This window comes from Pseudopodoces humilis, chromosome 6 (assembly GCF_049639895.1).
Source record: "Pseudopodoces humilis isolate 2021_Gansu_Grassland_sample_001 chromosome 6, ASM4963989v1, whole genome shotgun sequence".
NCBI classification, from domain to species: Eukaryota; Metazoa; Chordata; class Aves; order Passeriformes; family Paridae; genus Pseudopodoces; species Pseudopodoces humilis.
Window position 1 is genome coordinate 41,584,141 of NC_142205.1, and position 21,027 is coordinate 41,605,167.

The following is a 21,027-nucleotide window of genomic DNA, read 5'->3' on the forward strand; positions in this document are numbered from 1 at the left end:
CCCCTTCGCCCCTCCTTTGCAGCCCTGCGGGCCTGCTGCGAGTCTCCCGTTCGGAAAAACACCGCTGGAAACACGGCTTTGCCCAGGCGCCGCCGGGCACTCTCAAACACAGCTCGGACGCGGCGACATGCCCTAGGGAAGGAGCCGCTGCAGCTCTCCCAGCCCCGTGCGGCGCTGAGGGAGCGGCAGGGCCGGGCGGGCGCTCCTTGATGCCCCTCCCGGCCCGGCCCCGCCCGCCGGCCCCGAGGGAAGCGGCAGCGGGCGCAGCCTCGGCCGCGGAGGACTGAAGGCTGAGCCTCTTTACCCGCTCGGAATCCGAGGGGCCTCAGCTCCGCGGCGGGGGCTGCGTGCCCGCCCCGCCATGAGGCGCTGGTCCATGGCGGTGCTGGCGCTGCTGCTGTGCCTGCCGCGGCCCGGCAGTGCGGCCCTCCCGGCGCCCACAGACACCCGGCCGCGGGAGCGGGGCGGCGGCGGCCGGGAGCAAGAAGAAGCGGCGGCTGTGCGGGTAGGTGCCCCGAACCGCGCTTCCCTCGCCATCCGCGCTGCGGGAGAAGGAGGCGGGGGCAGGCGGAGCTCCTCTCCCGCAGCCAGGGGCCAGCCCCGCGGGTCGGCCAGAGCGGCTGCCCAGAGACATTGAGAGGCGGGGAGGCCTCTAGGTTAGCACGCTGTTCTTTCTTCCTAAAGACATGAAGTGATGGGGTTAACTTCTATCTGAAGACGTTTTTGCATATCTCTCAACCACAAGGTTTGTTGTGCTGTCAAAGAAGGACATCGGATGAGTTTCACATAACTTGTTCTCAGCGTGCCTGTTTTGTCTGTTTCGTGTCATTTTTTTGCATTTATATGCTTTTTTGGTATCTGTTGGAGTTGAAATTAGTGTGATGGCTTTCCTGTTACTTCATACTGGATGAATTTGGAGTGAACAGCTCTTTTTATCTAATGTTTACTGTTGCTAACCTTTTCTTTTTCTGCTCCTTTTTCTGCAGGTTTTGTCCCTGCTGCTAACTTAGTAACGCCCACAATTATTATATTTTTTTTTTATTCCTTCAGGAAAGTGCTAAAAGAATTAGATTATTGAATTCATTATCAAAAGATAATATGACTGCTGTCTATGGAATAAATCAGTTTTCTCACCTGTTTCCTGAAGAGTTCAAAGGTACATTTTCTGGTTTCTTCTAATGCCTTTTCTGTTATTTTTTTTATTCTTTCCCAGAACCTCGTGTCTTTCACATTTACAGATTCTTCCCGTGCTGATAGTCAGCTAATTTACAATGGCTGGTACCACACTGTAAGTACGTCCAGAGCATACAACAATCCCCTTCATGTTCTATAGTCTCATAAGGTTGAATTGCCCACAGCCTGAATATGTTTTAGTATTCAGGCAGTTCTGTTTTTTCTTCTTCTCACTGTGCTTTAAAGCTTTCTTCAGTTGCAACAGAAGAGAGGAAGATAAACAAGGTTCTTCCTTTTTGAAAAAGGAAGATACACAGACTTCTCCAGTAAGTTCATATTCCCTACTCCAGCACAAAATTGACTACAGTCCAAATAATGCTTGGAGGTCCATGGCTGCATGACAGCTATGGCTTTCTGGAGCACTATAGCATACTTAATTTTTTTTTCTAGAAAGTTTGTCTGATACCTTCCCTTCTTGCTGTTCATGTCTGTTGTTACATATTCTATTCATCAGAGAATTTAACATCTTGTTTTAATTTTAAATAATTAAACAACATTTTTTAGTGAAAACCCAGCAACTTGAAGATGTTTCAGAATTTTTACTTTATTCTCCTATTATTTGTAGCCACTTGTATATGGCTAAAACAAAGTATTTTTTTATGTAAATAAAATGTTTTGAAAATTTTCAAGTAAAATTTGCTTTATGGAGTATCTATGGTTATTGTTCAACTTCAGAAAATCACATTTTGTACCCACATGCTCTACATAGAGTATTTCTGTTCCTTTTGAAACAGTAGAAAGACTTATATTCATTCTGGAGCGTAATGATTATTTTAAAATACATGAATTTTCTATGGATTTTAAAATGAGATACAATCTCGTGGTTGTAATTGTAGATCAAAGTTACCTCTGAATTCTAGTAAAGTTGTTCATGGGATTTGTTTCATTCATAGACTTATAGAAGTTTGTGTTCTGTGTTTAGCTATTTACTTGAGAAGCATACCTCACAAACTTCCAAGATACAGAAAAGTGCTAAAGGGGAAGGAAAAACCCCTGCCAAAGAAGTTTGACTGGAGGGACAAGAAAGTCATTGCAGAAGTGAGAAATCAGGAAACAGTAAGTCCTGGTGTTTTCCTTTCCTGGTTCTCAGCAGGTAGGCTGTAGAGCACAGGGAAGGTTTTTTAGGGACCAGCTCTGCCTGAAGGCTCCTTGGAGCACTGGCACGAGAGTGGCCAGTTGAACATGCACAAAGTCATGTAGCATTTTATGCAAAGTGGTGTTAGACTTAAAAGAGCGAGATGTAGAAGTTGCGCATTGAGAAACTGTAATATATTTTTTGATCTATTTATCTGAATCTCTAAACATTTTGCACCATGTGTGTTTCGTATTTTTCTGAAGGAACCAAGGTAAGTTCAACTTGACCTTGTCCCACCTGGAGAGGTGTAGGTTCTTTCCTGTTGTTTTTCTCCCGTGACTGAATCCCCTTGGCTGGTCAACACCCACATCTTTACCAGTGAATTCTTCAGGTTCTAGAAATTCTAGGAAAACTTACTAATGTGATTAAAAACTAATTTCACCCTGAGGCCACTTTTTTTTTCATTTTTTTGGAAAATATATATTTCACAGTAAAAAGCATCCTCAGACCTATTGTCAAGAGCAAAAATTCATCAGGAAGGAGTCCTTAAAATAAGACACCTGTAACACATTTCTAGCATTCAGAGAGCAATATAGGGGGAAAAATAGTTCAGCACTTTAAATGGATCATAACATTTCTTCATTATTGCCTTAAAAACAGAGTTCAAGGATGGTGTATTAAATGAAGAAGATTGGAAGACTCTTTTGCCTCTTTTTTCACCTCAGGCTTCAAAAACTGACTTAGCTTTCTCTGCCATTTCCCTTTTCTCTCTATCAGTGTGGAGGCTGCTGGGCTTTCAGCGTTGTAGGTGGCATAGAGTCTGCCTATGCAATTAAAAGAAACATCCTGGAAGAGCTCAGTGTGCAGCAAGTTATTGACTGCTCATACAACAACTACGGCTGCAATGGGGGATCCATCGTTAGCGCTTTGAGCTGGCTGAACCAGGTTTGAAACTCTTTCTGAAACTCCAAAAAGACTCCATCAGCTTCTCTATTAGCATTCTTATTTATTGGAAAAAAGTGATGTGGAAGGTGAAATGTTTTTTTAATCGTGTGTGTGCATCTTTGCATGCACATATGTGTCTGTGTATATATATGTATGCTTATTCATTTAGTTTGGAACCAAGAGTGAATTAGTTCAAGCAGAATTGAAATTTGATTGGAACTCTATGGTCCATAGATGTTCTTGTGAGTAACAAATCAGTCCACTGGGGGCTGAAAATAATGTTCCTGGATTCATTTGCAGGCATACAGTACCAGGGTAGACAGAGTCACCTATGCATGTGGCATTTTGTGGATTTAAAGCACCCACATCCAGGGAAAAAGAAGGATCTTGACATTTTCTTTTTTCAAGTTTCAGTAGTTTCTGTTGCAAGCACTTATGTACAAGTGTGTGTGGAAAACCTCAGAATAAAATGAACTGCATTTACCTTTGTTTCCCTTGCAGCCCAAAACATTGAAAATGCATTCAAAGTTTCTACTTCTAGTTGTTCCTAACACATTTCATTTCATTAAAAATTCAAAATGTGTGTTAATAACTTAGATAAACAGAAGTATTTTAATATCTTTGAAATAAAAAGTACTCTCTCAAATTGCATTACAAAAATATTAAAGAATTCTTTAGTTTTTTGAATTAAAAAAAAAGTAGACAGAATTTAAAAAGTGTAATTCTACCCCTGAAGAGTAATATACCCATGGCTAATAACAGTCTAGATAACTTGTTTAAGTTTGAATATCAAGAACAACAGAGGATACTCACCTTTATTCCTCTGAAGTAAAATTCCCTCTTGCTTGGCAACAGAGGAACCACAAATGAATTAGGCTGAAGATGTCACTGTCATAAACATACTGTACTGCAGAAGAAATTAAAATATAAAAGGCTGATGCATATATTAAGTACTAGCATGAGAATTACATGCTAAAAACAGAATTGGACTTTACTGTATTTTATATAACTTTCTGGGATACTTGTGCTTCTTGAACTGTCCCAAGGAGAGTATAATTTTGTGTGTGGAAGTCATTCAAAGAGAATTACTAGTTCGTCAGTGAACCAAATATCTGTGTCTTGAAATTGACAGGATTGCTTATGAGGATACTTTAAACACAAGATGCCTTTTAAATGTTTCTTATTTAAATATTTCTGATTCCCTTCTTAAGCTCAGTGAACAAGGAAACTAGAGATAGTAAATACTTACTTCACAATGTGACATTCTTACTTCTAATCTTGCCCAGTGCACACTGAATTTTGATTGGGTTATATGGTCATTCCCTGTATATTTTGAGCTGCATAGTAGTAAAGTCAAATGCATTAAATTCTTATTCAATTACCTTCTTACAGACAAAAGTAAAACTCGTGAGAGATTCAGAATACACTTTTAAAGCTCAGACAGGACTGTGCCATTATTTTGAGCGCTCAGATTTTGGAGTTTCAATAACAGGATTTGCTGCATATGACTTCAGGTAGCTATTATTCATTCTTTCCTTTTGCTGTGCTTTTCCTTCTGTGTTCAGCAGTCATGGAGTAAGGTGGAGTGAATAGTGCATTGACCAGGCAAAGGTTGTGAGGCTGATAGCATAGTTCTGTAGCTGTCTGCTGGAGAAGGATTAATGCAGAAAAATCTTTGGGAGTTAAGGGTTGCCACAATGAATCCACTCAACACCGCCATCACTAAGCCTGTTCAAATGAGAAAGCTTGTGTCTTAAACTAGGTCTTCTAAATTGGCTGTAAACTGGAACATAGAGTCAGTTACAGTTTTTAATATATGAACATTACACTGCTTTTGTCAGAAACAGTAAATCCTACCAAAAGTAACTGGAATTTATTGAAAAAATTAGGAAGCATTCAATTACTGCACTGTTCACGCATTACATATCTACCCACATCCTCTCTCCTCCATTACTTTAGAAACAGCGTTGTCAACTGAACTCTAAAAACTTCAGCTTTTTAGGTTTGTCTGTGAAGAAACTTAATTTCTAATTTTTATCAGTACAGCTACTGAATAAAGACAAGTATTATTCTGACTAGGAACTGTGTTACTTCTAAATATAAGTAACTAAAATAAATTGTATCATCGCCAGTCCTTATTTGCCAAATTTAGTTAATGAACATATCATGCAGTGATGAAAATTTCTTGCTCCAGTATATTAGATAAATAAAGCTGTATGAGGGTGCTAATGATAAATGTCTGATAATGGAAATGGCCTGTGTTTTGATATGTTTGAGACACATACTTTAGTGTGTTATTATGTTAAGAGGTACTTCTGTAGGTTTAAAAAACAGTAGGAAGTTCTAATACAGACTAATGGTTTGTTCAAAGCTGGATTTGATTGAGAAGAGTGATGTACAAAAAGTATGTGGAGCTCTCCATTGCCTGCTGGCTTGATCTAGAAACCTGCTGCTTTTTAATAGCATTATGTGTTTGGATCTACACTTGTACCATAGTTTGTGTGTCCTATATTTGTATCACTGTGTTGTATATTAAGTACATAATTATTGATGTGTGTTACGGGATATGTAGAACTTGGAGGACAGAGTTTAATTATTTGATTTTTAAACTGTTCCTAACAAGTAGATTATAATCACTCTAATCACTTCAGTGTGCTAACTTAACTTGGTATTTTTACTTCTTTTGCAGTGGTCAAGAAGAGGAAATGATGAGGATGCTTGTCAGCTGGGGCCCTTTGGCAGTGACAGTTGATGCCGTGAGCTGGCAGGATTATCTTGGTGGAATCATACAATATCACTGCTCCAGTGGAAGAGCAAACCATGCTGTTCTTATCACTGGTTTTGACAGAACAGGTGCGTTTCCACCAGCTGAACTTCAGCACAGTAGGTTTCTTTTACTTGCAACTTGCCTTTTGTGGGACAAGTGATTAAAACCCAGAACTCAGGTTTGGCGTCACATCAGTTCTGGAAGTTCTGAGAAGATCACATCATCTTCACATTAGCCAGAAGAAAAACTCTCTTTTTGTCATTGCTTCTTCACTTCTGTGGGACTTCATCTTTGTGAAGTCAAGATCATGGCTCTGTGTGTCTTTATGCTAGAAGAGCCCAAATCCAGTCTTCCCATACCAGAATATTAGCTCTGTTATCTATGTGAACAACAGTAGGTTTCACTGGCCTGTATTGTCAATCCATCAGAAACTGTGGGTACTGAAATGCTAATTAAACCTGTAGAATGTTAGGAGGCTAAAGGTTCCCAAGTCTCATGTTGTCTCTTGTTCATGAAATGTCTCTTCCAGGTAGCATCCCTTACTGGATTGTACAGAACTCTTGGGGACCGACATGGGGAATAGATGGCTACGTTCGTGTAAAGATAGGCAGCAATGTCTGTGGTAAGTCTGGCAGAAAGTAAGTGGTAAAGGCCATGGGCTGGGATATGTTTCTCAATGGCTATAACAAATTAATATAATGATAATATAATATATATAATAACATTATAAAGATATGAGATCCTCAAAGAGGCAGTGAAATCATTGCTATGCTTTAAAGGAGGTTAAATGAGTCCAGATGGAAAATGAATAAAGTGGTTGCTAGTTCAACTGAGCCATGTCGTTGAATGATTGAAAAGCACCATGTAAAGGTAAATCTGTATAACACAAAACAAATAATCTAAGTATTGTTGTCCCTTACCATGCAGAAGTAATGGCATTGTAAAATACCCAGCCATGTGTGATAGTTCTAGGTGGGTGCCATCACTGTACTCCCTGTAGGCAAAACAGCTGCTTGTCTGATGGGGTGCCATTATCTCTGGGCTCAGTTTAGCAAACAAATACAGAAAGCAAATCTACCTGGGAATTGTGTTCCCTGCTCTTGTGGCTTTTCTTGAAGGACAGAGATAGATCCTTTTAGTGCTAGTTCGACCTCCTGCCCCATTGTTGTTTGCAGTATTTTTTTTCTTTGTGTTTGAGGGATTTCTGTAGAATTAAATACCCAGTTTCTGCTGGATATGGAGGTAAGGCAAGTCAGGCACACATTTATCATCAGATTGCTGAACCAAATTGGTGGCATATTTCCACTAGATAGGAAGTGTTGTGTATCTGTTGTAATTTTGTGTGTTAGAGTAACCCCCTGGGTTTCCCCTCCACGTGTTTCACAGCAGCTCTCAGTCATTGCACGAGATGTTAGATTACCCAAGTTTTCTGCACATTAAGAACAGACAATATTCAGTTTGCCTGCACTTAGTAAAGATCCAAGCAATGTGTCCAGTCATAGGTTTCTCATGTTACTGAATCTTTGTTCTTACTCTTGTTGTTGTATAAACAGTTTGGAAAGAGAAATTTAGAAGTAGTGATAAAGCAAGTCAATTATAGAGATGGCAGGGAGAACAGAAGTGTTATTTTCAAAACCTATTCTTTCAAAAAGCAGGATCTTTCACATTTTCAGTAGTGTATCACACAAGAACAATCCAGCAAAGGACAGTAGTTGCTCATTTTCCCACAGAGATGTTGTCTTCTGATTTAGAGGTGCTCTGAGACCACCAGGAAATAAAATTTTGAACATAAAAGCAGAGGAAGGAGGAGATTAGGTTTCAACTATACACAGTGCCAGGTGAGGAAGAAATAAAAGGGTTACAGATGATTCCCTGGTTTCCTACAGTCATGGCATGGAGGGGAGAGGGCATTACATGAATATGAAGTCTGGGAAGTCTCCAGTATTTATTAAAACCAAATTTTACTTGACAAATTTTTCCTTTCTAGGTATAGCAGATACAGTTTCAGCAGTATTTGTTTGACATTTCTCTGGGCCTCTACAACTGGTCAAAGACCACAAGTATCATGAGGACAGACACTGTATATGAAGATGAAATTCAAAACACCAATTTCAAATATAAGAAATGGCTGTAAGGGCAATTCCTGCAACTCCTGGCTGAAGTTTTTTAAAATGGTTTTATTTGGAATTTGTGTTGAATGCCAAATTTCTCATGGAGCAAGAAGACTCAACTGCAGAGTCCACAAATAGAAGTTACAAAGATGGACTGAAGCCATGTAAGCTTTATCCAGGTATTGAATACTACTCCACAGAAAAATCTTAAAAGGAAAGAAATTATGACAAATTAGAAGAAATTTGGATCAAAAAATCAATAGTATAAGAGTATATTTTAAATTATTTGATTATAAGAATCATGAGTAACAGTTCAGAAAGAATTACAGAATATATCCAATAGAGTGAGTGTTAAATTTTCCTCCTTAATTGAGTTCAGAGGTGGGACTTGCTGGTAATAAAAAGGTGTTCCAGCTTTGCTGAACTGTGAAACTGCAGCTGTGGCCAAATGTTACTATAACTCACACTAAAACATGTAATTCTAAAATGTTCTGAATTTTTCACCTGGAATGCTTTACCTGTATCTTCTAAGAAGGCCTACTATGAAAAGTACTGAACCAATTCTGTAATTTTTGCATTTAATTACTGTACCATGTTTTTAGATTAGTTTTTTATAACCTTTCTATGACCAATGCAATGAGTATTTATAATTGTTTATTGTTAAGTGTTGCTGTTTTAGTCCTTCTAATTGTTAATATTTTAAATTAAAGGAAGATCAAGTATGATGTTTCTTTACTTCAGGTTTTTGCTACTTAATTTATTTGGCTGAAAACTTCAGTTCTAAAAAATGTCAAGTCTTCTGTACTCTGAGTGTTGTGTAGTCTGGCCTTCCCTGAGTGGCTTACAAACCAAACAGCACACTTCCATAACTGGAAAACAAAGTCCCTAGTGGGCATGGATAAGAGTAATTTAGTCATAGCAATATGAAACACAGATGTGCCTCAAGTGTTTTTGAGGTGCTACTGCCAGGAATAAGTACCTCAAGTGCTGTGGTAGAGAACTTATCAGAAATTCCAGCCTACAGTGCTTGTGTCTTTCCAAAGGAAGCACTTAAAAAGACAAAAGTCAATTTAATGAGAAGATGACACTCTTTTATTGATATTCTATAGCCAAAGTTGCCTTTTATTGTATACCAATCTGAATAAAAATCACTTTAAATGCCTGTCATACTCTTGTTTGAACTTTATAGTTTGCTTTGGAAGACTTAACAAAAGATGAGCTTTAATACTGCTTTATTTGAAATGAAAAGTAAGTATATCTGCTATTTTTAACAGTATTTCTACATAAGGGATTTACATTCACATGTAAAGAGAAAGCAACACGATTCTTGATGCATTATAAGTTCAGGATGGTTTGGTTGCTATAGATTCAGGACTTACTTTTTTGAATCTATCTTTTGAAACTTTTAACCCAAAATTCCTTTTGAAATTGCACTAGAGCTCAAAAACAAATAATCTTTTGAAGGTGATGAGACTGATTATATCCTCAACTAGACATAAATTAGTAACAGCCATTAGGCAAACAAGAAAATACAAAAATATGTACAGATAAGTCATGATCATAATAACTGTGTGTAATTTTCTCCCCTTCTCTAGCTGTAGGCTTTAAGAAGCCAACTAAGAGTTAAATTGGTCATGGGTTGAATTGGGGTATCATTTTACTCTTAACATTGACTAACTCAATACAGATTTATTTTTTCTACAAGCAATTAATTTCTTCCACAAGGTAATTGTACTATTCACAAAGCTGACATATATAAATACATATTTACACACCCACACTCCTGGGAATGGCTGGGAGCACCACTCAAGGTGAAAGTCAGGAAGTTCTTTACAGCAACCAGCCTAGAAAGGCAGGCTAGTCAGAGTCATCACTGCTGAAGTAGGAGCTGTCACAGTATTCTGCTGTGTAAAGGAATTTATGAATGCTTGGGTTCATCTTTGGTATCCAGTGTCTTGGCACTAGAAATGTTGAAAGATTGAACAAATCCACAAACACTTTGTACCTGTCACTGAAAAAGACAATTGGAACAATAATTCCATCAGCATAGAAGGCCATAATTCCTAAATCCTCAGTAATCATTCTGTCTTGTGCGAATAATAAGATTCCTTGCAGAAACCCTCCTGCATATTGCAGAGCAAGAATCCTGTCCTAACTTTCTGGGGTACAGCAGATCAGGCTTGATAGGGATCTATAGTAATATCTTTCTTCTGAAAATGCAGAGTCCATAGGGTGTGATTTCTAGTACAATTTGTCTAGGAGCAATAATGTTAATCTGACATTAAGGAAGAGTGGGAGAGCTTTCTAAAAAAGACATGAACATCTCAAATCCTCAACATCAGCCTAAGCATCTGCTTTCTACTCTACCCTCTGTTCATTGGTTGTGATAGTAGTTGCTCACAGCACTACAGGGTGGTTCACAGCTCTTTGAAAACTGACCTCCCAGAAGATCCTCTTTTAAGGAGGTTGTGCAATTAGAGGTCATGCCAGGGAATAAAGAAGCTCAGTTAAAAACACAGTAGCTGGGGCTCACTTCCAGCCTGTGCTTGGGCTAGCTGGCAGACAAACTCAACAATGCAGGGTTAATATTATTGCTATCACTGTAATGCCTGGACCCCTTGACTGAGAATTACAGATGGCACTTTCTGTGAGTGATCAAAAGGAGTTCTTTTTGCCCTAGAAGGCTTGGAATTTATATGTCATTGATAAACAAATGTGCAACAACCAAGGGGAGATGCTAGAGTCCCAGAAGTCAGCATCCCTTTGGCCTCCAGTGAGCCATCTGAAATACGTCTCCCAGCATTAGAGTATTTATGAACTGCATTATAGAAGGTAGCAGGGGAAACACATAATTTCTACCTCACTGTTGAGCGCAAGTAGTGGTAGCCTGATGAGCCTCCAGTGCCAGCCTTGCTGCCAATCATTCTGTGCACCAAACAGACATGGTTATCTAAATGATACAACGGGAGAAAATGGCACATATTCAGTATTTAGATATAACTAACAAGTCACACTTATTAAAGGTCTTTATCTTTAGGGATACAGAACTGTTAGGTCTCCAGCAATGCAGGAGTTAATTCTGCCATTCTTCAGTCAATTAATACAAACTTACTGTTAATTCAGAATGAACACACTAATGATTACACATTACTATGCTCTGTTAATACAGAATTATATATTCACTCATGTATGTCTAGATAGGGAAGGAGGCAGAAACTTTGTGCATATAAAGACATGACATTAGGACTTTTTGGGATAAAATGAATAATAGATACCTGTCCCTTAAATAAGATAGTGCACTTAAAGCAGGTCATAGAAGTGGTAGCTATGTCTATGTCTCTAATGATCACAGAAGCAGCTCTTTATCTTTCCTCTTGGCTGAAGTACAAACAAAAATGTCATTCCTAAAGCATGAACTCCAAAGCTCAGTTCTAAGTGGAACTCAGAACAATTCATTTGCATCTATAAGAGGGAGTGTTACAGTCCGAAATGTCAAACTTACATCTCCACTTAGTCATGAGCACATCAAGATCCATAAGGGAGGTAAGAAGCTGAAAGGGAACCTGGAAACGAGGCTCTTCCCTTGGAAAATGAAAGAAGTGACAGTGAGACCTCTCATAAACTGTATTTTTCAAATATTGCATTTCACCAGTGCTTAGTGACTTAAAGTATACTTTTCCAAAACTGGTACTGAAATATCAGTAGTTATTTTAACAAATGTTTCTGTTGTGTAAGTCTCGATCTGCCGCTTTATTTCTGAACTTAGAGAAGGACTCCAGCTCTTTCTAGGACAGGCAGAACAAGGCATTTACTAGTTACAATCTGAGAAGCAGCATCTGGTCAAGCAAGGACCAGCTACCCAGAGGGGATGTGGAACCTCAGTCCTTGAAGATACTCAGAACTCAGCTGGACATGACGCTGAGGAGCCTGGTCTGACCTTCAAGCTGTATCTTAGTAATCAGGGTTCCTGTGGAGGGCTGAAATAGATTGCTTCCCACAGCCCATTCCAGCCTGAACCTGCTGCTGTTCTCAACCTTCACCTTTCCTCCTGCCCCAAAGACACATCTTACAACATTACCTGTAGAAGTAGATCATCAAGGCCCCCTTCAGTGCTTTGTAGGACAGCCGTCTCTCTCCTGCAAAACAGAGGTGTCCTTAGTTTGTTGCTCATTCTCCTGCAACTTTAATACTATAACAAACATTTATAAATAACATGTATAAAATATACAAAGTGCATATTGACATATAGTAATATAATCTACCTTTACTGAGCAGATGTTCATGGCGTTTTTCATCAAATAATGAAAGTAATACATCTCTCTGCTTTTGAAATTCAGACAATAAGTCATCTTTCTCCTCTGATTCTGCTTTGGCCTTTGGTATTTAAAACAAAGACAAATTTTAGAATTCAACAGGGAAAATTAAGCACTTGTATGATTCATCATGCAACTTTTATTTAAATAAACACTTTGAAATTTGCATCTTAGATGTAAGAACTGTATTTTCAAATACAATATATGAGTCACTGTCCTTTGAAAAGTACAATTACCAAGAATAGGTACAATTAAATAGATTCCAACACAACTCAGATAAATGAATATTTAAACAAACTGGCAATTTATCATATTTTTTTGTCTAGAGGTCTTAAACAATTTAATCGTAATTTTTTTGAAGTCTGATTTATTTGTTTGCGAGGCAAAAAGATTACATTCTTGCTGAACTGTGGGCAAGAAAACTGTAAATAAAAGAGTTTAGATAAGTTAGAAAGTCATAAACAGATCTTCTCAGAAAGTTGATAAATTCTTATTATTTTTTTCATTAAAAATGAAAAAATGTAATATTATTTAAAGCTGCAGGTCTTACAGTAGTCAGGGATTTTCTGGTGCTTATCTGCCAGTGCAATTCTAATGATCACAAAGCAGCAAATTGCCATATACTGTTAAACAGAAATGGGCTGTTAATAGTGATGTTCCATAGCCACAGCTCAGGGGCCCAAACCTCATATTTACTCTAGACTGTAGATGCAAGTACTAACTAAAGCTGAAGTTGTAGTTTCAGTAAAATCAACTTAAGCCCTTCCATTGATACTAATCCATCCTTTTTGCAATCCAAATAACCCATGTATCTCATGCTTCAAATTGTCTTAGATGTCAAATTTTAAAAAAATATTCCTGTTTCCTGAAGGATTTGCAATTTTTTCTGTTTTGTGCAGACAAAGACTGATAAAGATTAAGTGAAGGGAGTGAGAAACTTTGAGTAAGCCCAAACTTAAATTTATGTCAGAATATCCTTTTGCCAGATATCTTTGCTTATAGGTAGTTCAAGAGTACACTATATACCTGTATCAAGGCAAATTCCTCTTCTAGGCCTTTTAAAACATTCTCTTCAAATTGTCCCCAGAAATCAAATTCTTCTGCATCAAGTCCTGGAGTTCTTTCCAGCCATGCCTTTAATAATAGTAATAGTAATAGTAGTAGTAGTAGTAGTAGTAATAATAATAATAATAATAATAATAATAATAATAATAATAACTTCAAACAATAACAATGCAACTGCATTATCCTAGAATTGCAAGTTACATTTCTGGTTTAGTATCCTGTAGAAGTGCTCATTGCTAAATTCAGCATGACCATGTGGATGATTTAGACCTGCATAATGGTGCCATACCAGCCCTCTCAGGTTCCAGATTGCATGGCCAGTGTTGGAACAGAGAAGCTGTCTTGTTCTAAGGATATCTTTAAAAAAAACTACAGAAAAAGAAACCTTATTCCACATATATATAAACAGGATAATAGTAATGATAAATCTCAGAAGGAAGACAGAGCCATCTATTGTTTTTAACTTCTCTAATAGCCATCACTAAAGTGGGACTATTTTTAAAGTTTTCCTCCCAAAAGGGCTTATAGTCATGAGAAACAATGCACATGAGACAGTGCATTTGCGTTCTTAGCTCACACTTCCACAATGCAATTTAGCATTTTCAGACAAAAGGGAGATGCTGTGAAAAATCCCTTGGTTTACCAACAACTAACTCCCTTTCATGCCAAACTTGTCAAGACTCCAAAACACAATTGACAGAGAATTTGCCAACACGCTTGTTTCTCTTAAGGTAGGAGAATTTGCCACTGACACTAATGAAGGACATTCCTGGGAGATGGGGGGAAATGAAGCAAGATCCAAGACAGACACTGTTACCTCCACAAGTTGCAGTAGTGTTGGTTCTTGCTCTGATTGAAGCAGTAGTTCATGATCCTGTCCCTTGAAGTTATCACGGTAATGCCTTCTGTTATAAGGGACTCTCAGACTTTGGGGAACACCAATCTTGTTCTCTAGCAAGCGAAACTGCAGGCTCTGAAAACCTGAGGCTGGGCTTAGGTGGTATCTTTGGGAACAGAAGAAAAGAAGATACAAAAAATGCAGGATGTTATTTTACAATGGTGGATTTCTCTTGTTCTCAAAAAATACCCCATATTTCACATCTGAAGAATATCAAATAGCTATCTGAGGACCTTTTTATATGACTGCATTTCGGAAAAGGAAAAATACCAAGCAATTTTAATGCAACTATATTGTACCTGTAATATAATCTCATTTTCTACTTCTATATTGTTTGTGCATACACAGGTAGTACAAACCTAAGTGTGTGAATTTGTGCTTTAAAACAGCAGCTTTGTGCATTTGATGTACAGGAGGCAATGTTAGTGAACGTAATTTCCTTTCCAAACAGACTAAGCAGCTGCACCCCAAAAAGCTGTTAGAAACATTTTCACAGCAATAACATGCCAATGAATGCATTTTAAATAGTCTTGATAGACAGCATAATTCCTATATATTATTACATATAATAGTCCATATGTGCAATATATATATGTGCAATATTGCATATTGCCTTATTCTCTAGAGTAGAATAATGCTCAGAAAAAATTCCAGTGGGTTTTTTTGAGGGAATCATTAATAGGAATCTTAAGAGTTAATTCATCTGACCATACCGAAAAACTATTACCAATAAAAGTAACCTGAAATCCCGCATTGCTAGATAATTGTAATGCGTTTTGAATTTCGAGTACCAGATCTGACAGAGACACATCACTGATTTAATCTTATGTTTCCTTATCAAATGACAGAAAAGCTGAAGCAAGTATGGATCAAAATGGATGATTAGCCCATGGATTTCCCCTGCTGTAGTGTAATGCCAGATTCAAACAAGTGAGGAAAAATTGTGGTTTCCCACTCTTTTTAATAGGGAACATTAAAAGATAGAAGGGAAAGAGTACCAAAATACAGAGGTGGATGGGATTCTAGATGGCACTGAGGTCACAAAGCAGACAGATATGCACAAGTGACACAAGCAGGAGGAGCAGGGAAGGAAGCCAGTGGATGAAAGTGTAACACATGGTAGTGTGGTGGAAGGACCTAGATGTAGAGAAGGAAGAGAAAGAAATGCCATGTGAGAGGTGGGACAAGCCAAAGGATCCCAGAGAAAGCCTGAGCAGAAGGCAGAAGAGGGACCCACCATCCAGCCCAGCAATACATTGAGCTGCTACTGGACAGCAGAAGTTATTGGGGGAAAAGGGCAAGGGACAGCAATGCTTCCTTCAGCCCCTTAAAGCCTCCAGCACTGCACACCCAAGGCAACACCCTGCAAACCAGGACAGCTGAAATACCCATTTGATAATCTAGAGAGAGTGCATGTCTCTCCCCTAACCACTTCTATGATTTGCCATAGAACAAGGCTTCAATCTGCAGGGCCAGGTTTCAACTAAATTGCTAACAGAACCATGAGCTATTTCTGCTGTTTCAGCTGTTTTAACTTTTGACCCTGAGACCAGTCAGCAGCACCCTACACAAAAGTGTCAACAATTCACTTCTTCACAGAACATGCTGGACTCACAGTCAGGGTCAATTTCATAACTGACCCTTGCACTTTAATGTCATGTTTGCCTCTCCAAGGTGAGCTCTCAGCTTGCTGACAGACACCAGCACACATGCAAAATTCAGTCAGTTCTAAGGATGGAAATTACCAGCTCATGGATTGCTGAGGAGGAAGAGAAAGTCTTTACCTGAAATCAAAGAAGTCCAATGCAGTCATAGTTTCCAAAACTGAGAACTGTTCCACAAGTAATTTCAGAATCAGTGAAATTCTGTTCATTCGAGTAATAACCTTCAGCATGTTCCTCTCATCTCTTACCTGTAGAAAAAGTAAAGATCATAACCAGAATGGTGTTTTCTCTAGATCCTACCTAGTTATTTCATGCCCTTTTACTGTTGTATATCACTTTAGTTCCCAAGTCCTTCCCATGTGAAATCCATAGAGGTAGAATCTCATATGCAATAGAGCACTCTGATTTTAACTTAAAACTGAAACTCTAATTTTCAAAGATAGAAATCTGTTTTTTTCTGACCAATGTTACATTACAGGTAGGTCTATCATACAGGGTTTTTTTCTTTTCTATTTTTTTGACTAAAACAGAAGTCAAAGAAATTAAATTCTACAGCAAAATAATTTATAATTTCCAATAATTACCATATCATTGTAACTTAATATTATATAATATGAAAATTAGATATTTTCCATACTGATTACTTCTACAATCATTTCTATTATTGTGCTATTCTACAAGCCAAAGTTATGGAAATTACTTAAAAGCTGAGAAGGTAAATAATCTAACAGCTACATCAGGAGAGCACATCTAAAACATGTTCATCAGAAATGTGCATTAGCAAGCAGAGAAGAAGAGAAAAGACTACATCTGGTGGGAAATAGAAAATATTAAATGGAGAATAGAAAAGTTCTTTTTTTTTTTGCTAAATTAAACTCTTTGCCTGCAGAGGAGTCTGCTAAAATTCCTTTCAGTCTCAATGGGATTAAACTTCTCTCTAAAATCTGGGCATGCAACCAGGAAATATCAAACTACAAAAAATGGCAGATGATAATAATTTCCCTAATTTCTTGGCTCTGTACTTGACCTTAATATTGACATTTCAAATTCTGATTACAGGTAAGACTTCATTTTTTACCAAAAAAAAATAAAAAAAATAAAAATATTCTTCTTAAGAACTTATTGTGGTCAGTTATAATTTGATAAAATATTAAACTAAAAAGACAATGAAATTAGGAATATAGTGGACAACACAGAACATTTTCACTGGACCTTATGAAAAGAAGGTTTCTTCTGTCAATTTGGTCTAATTTCAAATTTTCTTCATAGACATATGCTAATGATGTACTCAAGGTATTTCTTAAACTGCATGCAGTCAGATTTTAGTATCAATTTAAGAGTTTCCCATTCTTACTTACTGTTATAAGATAACAAATGTGAAGAGTTGCTTATATTTGTAATTTTCAGAAATTCTCACACAGTATTTCACTGCTTTGGATTCTTGCTTCTCTGTTGGATTTACTATTACACAATCACAAAAGTGAGTTCTCACAGCAGAAATTAGATGGAAGAAGATAGTATGTCAACTTCAGAAACTGAACAAAGGCAGAAATTACTTTTCAACATAAAAATACCTGTGAGCCTTCTGCTTTTCAGTTTTGCCTCTGAGCCTGCTTTTTCTGCAGTAGAATATTTCCAGCTTAAGTTTCTGCAGTTACCCAGCACTAGCAGGAGAGTATGAGCACCTTTTGGCCAACGAAATTGGCCTTGGAAGGTGATCTACACAAAAAGCATACTTCAGGAGGAAATAAGATTTGGATGATCAAAAATCTGTACTATCAGGACATAAGAGCCACTCAGCCAAATTTTATTTGGTTTTTGATGCTGTTTCTAAAAAGAGCACATGTTGCTTTAGTAAACCCAAGTATATCAGACTAAGAGGCAGGAAGCAAGACAAAATCAGGGCTGAATTTTCCCAGAATTAGTAGTTGTTCTTAACTTACGTGACCATTTTGAAAGATCACTCGCACAGAGTCCATTTCCCACAAAATCTGCTTAAACCAAAGTTCATATGCTACAAAAAGAAAGAAACTGTTAGCATCAGCTTCAGGGTTACTTTGTTCTTCTTAGCACCAAGAAAGAAAAATTCTTATTTTTGTTTGTTTGTTTGAAATGCATGGCCTACATTGACACTGCCAGTGCACAAGAAGGTGCTGACATGTACACTTATTACCTGTTACAGTATTCTGTCCTTTACCTAAAGTGTGAGGCAAAATAATCTAGAATCAAGAATACTGACAGAGTATTTTAAAATGTGTTTTGCACATCAGATATTTGATCTACAGATTGTTCATTACAAAAAGAGGAAAGAGAAAATCCAGACCTGATACTTCAATAACATATAATTCCACACCTGCTTACACTCTACATGTTTTCTGTCAATAATATAAAATATCATCAGGCCAGAGCCTGAAAAACAGGCAGATATGGACATTGGGGAGTGCCTAACTGGTGAGCTGATTTCTAAAATGATTCTAAATGGTTAAAACTGAAGTTTCAGAGGAGGCACAAGGCAACACACAAAATTTGCCAAAATAACCTGCATAGCAGCCTGTTGCTTGGATGACACCAACATTTTCACCACCTTAATTTCTCTAGGAATAGAACCATCCATATCTTGGTTTACCAGATCCAAAGGTTATACTTATGGTTTCACAAGCATAGTGTTGATTATTGGCTTACAATTTATATATAAATATATGCACATACAAAAACAGATAAAAGACAGAGCTATTGCTATGCTAGTGTCTAAAATGAAAACAAATAGTGTACTGCATGTGTCAGCACCAAATAACTCCCTGTGGCAAAAATGTTGGTCAACCACTGCTGCACTCCTCCACTTACCTTGATGTGTCACAATGAAAAGATGCTCATCGTGGATTTTTTTCCCTTTCTTCTCACTCTCAAGTTCTTGAGCATTCAATATTTTGTTCAGCTTAAAAATAAAGGTAAGAACTCTTCTGTAAAGCTCTCAATTCTACTATAAGTAATGGCAGTCTTACTGTATACAGCTAATTTTTAAGAAGAATATTTTTTTAAAATGCATATACAGACCTCACACTCCAGGTTATATGAGAAGTTTGACTCAGTTGTCTCAGGTATGACTTATACTTTCTAATTAGGAAAAAATCTTGCCTCAAATAGAACATTTACTTACCTCAAGTAATAAAGTTTTGAAAATAAGTTTAAGGGTAGTTTCAATTACATATATGCCTATATATAGTAAAAAAAAAAAATAGAGAAAACAAAATATCCAGCATGTTGTCCAGATTTTAGGAATTATTTCTATTTGTTTTATATTTTACTATCTCTTTATACCATTGTGTCACATGAAAACAGACTTCCTATAGTAAAATTCTGAGTAATCTTCTGAGTAATCAAACAACACCAGCATAAGAGCTCTCATTTGAGGCAGTAATAATAATTTCAGTTCTGAAATGAATAAATTATTTTCCTATTCAAATTTACAATCTAATAATAGCTGTTTTCAAAGAAATCCTTGCAAGATTCCTAACAGTAGATCAACAAATCAGTTCACAAGCATAGAGTAATTCCCCTCACTTTGGTTCATGCTGTCCAAAAAAAACCAACAAACTAATTCTTTTATTACATATGGCATTTTATTTTTACTTATTTCTTAATTACTTCTAGTTTTTTGCAGTTTTTGTTTTTTTTATATGTTCCCCCCAGTCATCATCCTACCCCCTAAATTTCTGAAATATATTTTTCCAGCCAAGTATTCTGGACTTTCAAGGACGTTGTACAGAGCCTTCTGGCATGCAGAAATTGCTGAGTGATTATTATTATCAAATAATTGGCCAAAGAAAGCTTTTTGTGGTGAGTCATTTTACAGTTTAGGCTTACCAACATGGATAATTCCCTACCAACCCCCCTAAAATATCTGTCTTCCTTGCAGTTTGAGAAGCCTTTCCACCCTGAGGTGCCAGGCGAGACGGGCACCTGTGCCTGTATCACCTGTCTTAGTAACTGCCTGACTGCAGGGAGAAGTGTCACTCACAGGTCCTGCCTCAAGCTGTAAGAGCAACCAGGACAGCAAACATGGAATCCTTAAACTTACTTGTAGGTATTCTCCATAGATAAGCCCACCTTTGCTGGCTTTATTTATTCCTTCTTGAGATTTGTCGTCATTGTCATCTTCCAAAGATAGCTTGTTAAAATTAAATCTAAGAAGAAAATAAATATATAAACCATTTAATTAAAGAATTATTAATATACCTGCCTTTTTACTAATAGATGCATCTACAATTCAAACAGTGCTTTATTTTGATAAACAGAACCAGTAAAGCAGGCTTTTGAGAAAAACTGAAATTCCTCTTGTCCCAGTAGCATCTGGTAGCATCACATTTAGTTCATCCAATAACAAGTACTCAGACGAGCCCTTGTATGATCTCTATTTAGCGATAGCTACAGCTGTCTATTTGTTGATAACAAGTAAATCCTCTCTGAGATTTCATATTTTGCACTAACACTTTATCATTTAATTGAATTTATAAAGCAAAACACAGAGAAGAAGGACTCACAGGTAATTCTTCCCCGCAAAGGGGCACTGGCTCATGATTTCCAGATCCAAACTCGCTGAGCTGCACACCGGGGAAAATACCCTGTTAGTGCTCCCAAACCTGCTGCAGCTCCCTTATATGTAGCCTTATCTCACTGCCAAGGCCAGCCCCCAAATTCCCCTCCTTAGCCCTCAGCCCATCCCCACTATTCAATAATTTCAGAAACCATCACAGCACAAAGGTCAGGAAGTTCATGTGTTGTTGGCTCTCCAGGACTGTGTTTTTCTCTGCCAGTTAAAAAATGAACGGATGACATGCTTTTTTTTTTTGTCTTATGGTATGAACTTTTTGTGGTTTTTACTACAAGGTTTCCACCAGTTGTTTCTTTGGATGAAGGTGTAAGGTGTAGTGTATAAGGTGTAAGTCAATGAGAGGT

General features: G+C 37.6%; 2 protein-coding genes across 3 annotated transcripts; one reads left to right on the forward strand and one right to left on the reverse strand.

Annotated features, from left to right (window-relative positions):
• The first annotated feature begins 249 nt into the window (after positions 1–249).
• Positions 250–9,074, forward strand: CTSO (cathepsin O). 2 transcript variants are annotated; one of them, XM_005517998.3, is made up of 8 exons: positions 250–505; positions 1,051–1,156; positions 2,156–2,289; positions 3,086–3,253; positions 4,646–4,767; positions 5,943–6,106; positions 6,550–6,642; positions 8,008–9,074. In XM_005517998.3, exons 1-8 carry the CDS (start codon positions 362–364, stop codon positions 8,040–8,042), a joined length of 966 nt encoding a protein of 321 aa, XP_005518055.2. In that variant the 5' UTR covers positions 250–361; the 3' UTR covers positions 8,043–9,074. The 2 variants fall into 2 exon arrangements, with proteins under 2 accessions (XP_005518055.2, XP_087912366.1); XM_088056240.1 differs by lacking the exon at positions 250–505 and adding an exon at positions 665–745.
• Positions 9,075–9,346: 272 nt separating this feature from the next.
• On the reverse strand, positions 9,347–20,742 carry TDO2 (tryptophan 2,3-dioxygenase). The gene is made up of 12 exons (XM_005517578.3): positions 20,613–20,742; positions 20,150–20,255; positions 18,916–19,006; positions 18,015–18,085; positions 16,192–16,319; positions 14,327–14,513; positions 13,471–13,578; positions 12,394–12,505; positions 12,210–12,267; positions 11,634–11,713; positions 10,991–11,081; positions 9,347–10,142 (listed from the first exon to the last, which is right to left on the reverse strand). The coding sequence occupies exons 1-12, from the start codon at positions 20,645–20,647 to the stop codon at positions 9,989–9,991; spliced, it is 1,221 nt and encodes a 406-aa protein (XP_005517635.1). The 5' UTR covers positions 20,648–20,742; the 3' UTR covers positions 9,347–9,988.
• Positions 20,743–21,027: the final 285 nt, after the last annotated feature.

Coding starts and splice junctions, on each gene's coding strand:
- TDO2 (XM_005517578.3), bottom strand. CDS start 20,647: ATGAGCCAGTGCCCCTTTGCGGGGAAGAATTACCT. Junction 18,086..18,915: donor TTTCATTGTGACACATCAAG/GTAAGTGGAGGA, acceptor TTCTTTTTGTAG/CATATGAACTTTGGTTTAAG. Junction 10,143..10,990: donor TACTTGCGCTCAACAGTGAG/GTAGAAATTATG, acceptor TGTCTTTTTCAG/TGACAGGTACAAAGTGTTTG.
- CTSO (XM_005517998.3), top strand. CDS start 362: ATGAGGCGCTGGTCCATGGCGGTGCTGGCGCTGCTGCTGTGCCTGCCG. Junction 2,290..3,085: donor AAGTGAGAAATCAGGAAACA/GTAAGTCCTGGT, acceptor TCTCTCTATCAG/TGTGGAGGCTGCTGGGCTTT. Junction 6,643..8,007: donor GATAGGCAGCAATGTCTGTG/GTAAGTCTGGCA, acceptor TTTCCTTTCTAG/GTATAGCAGATACAGTTTCA.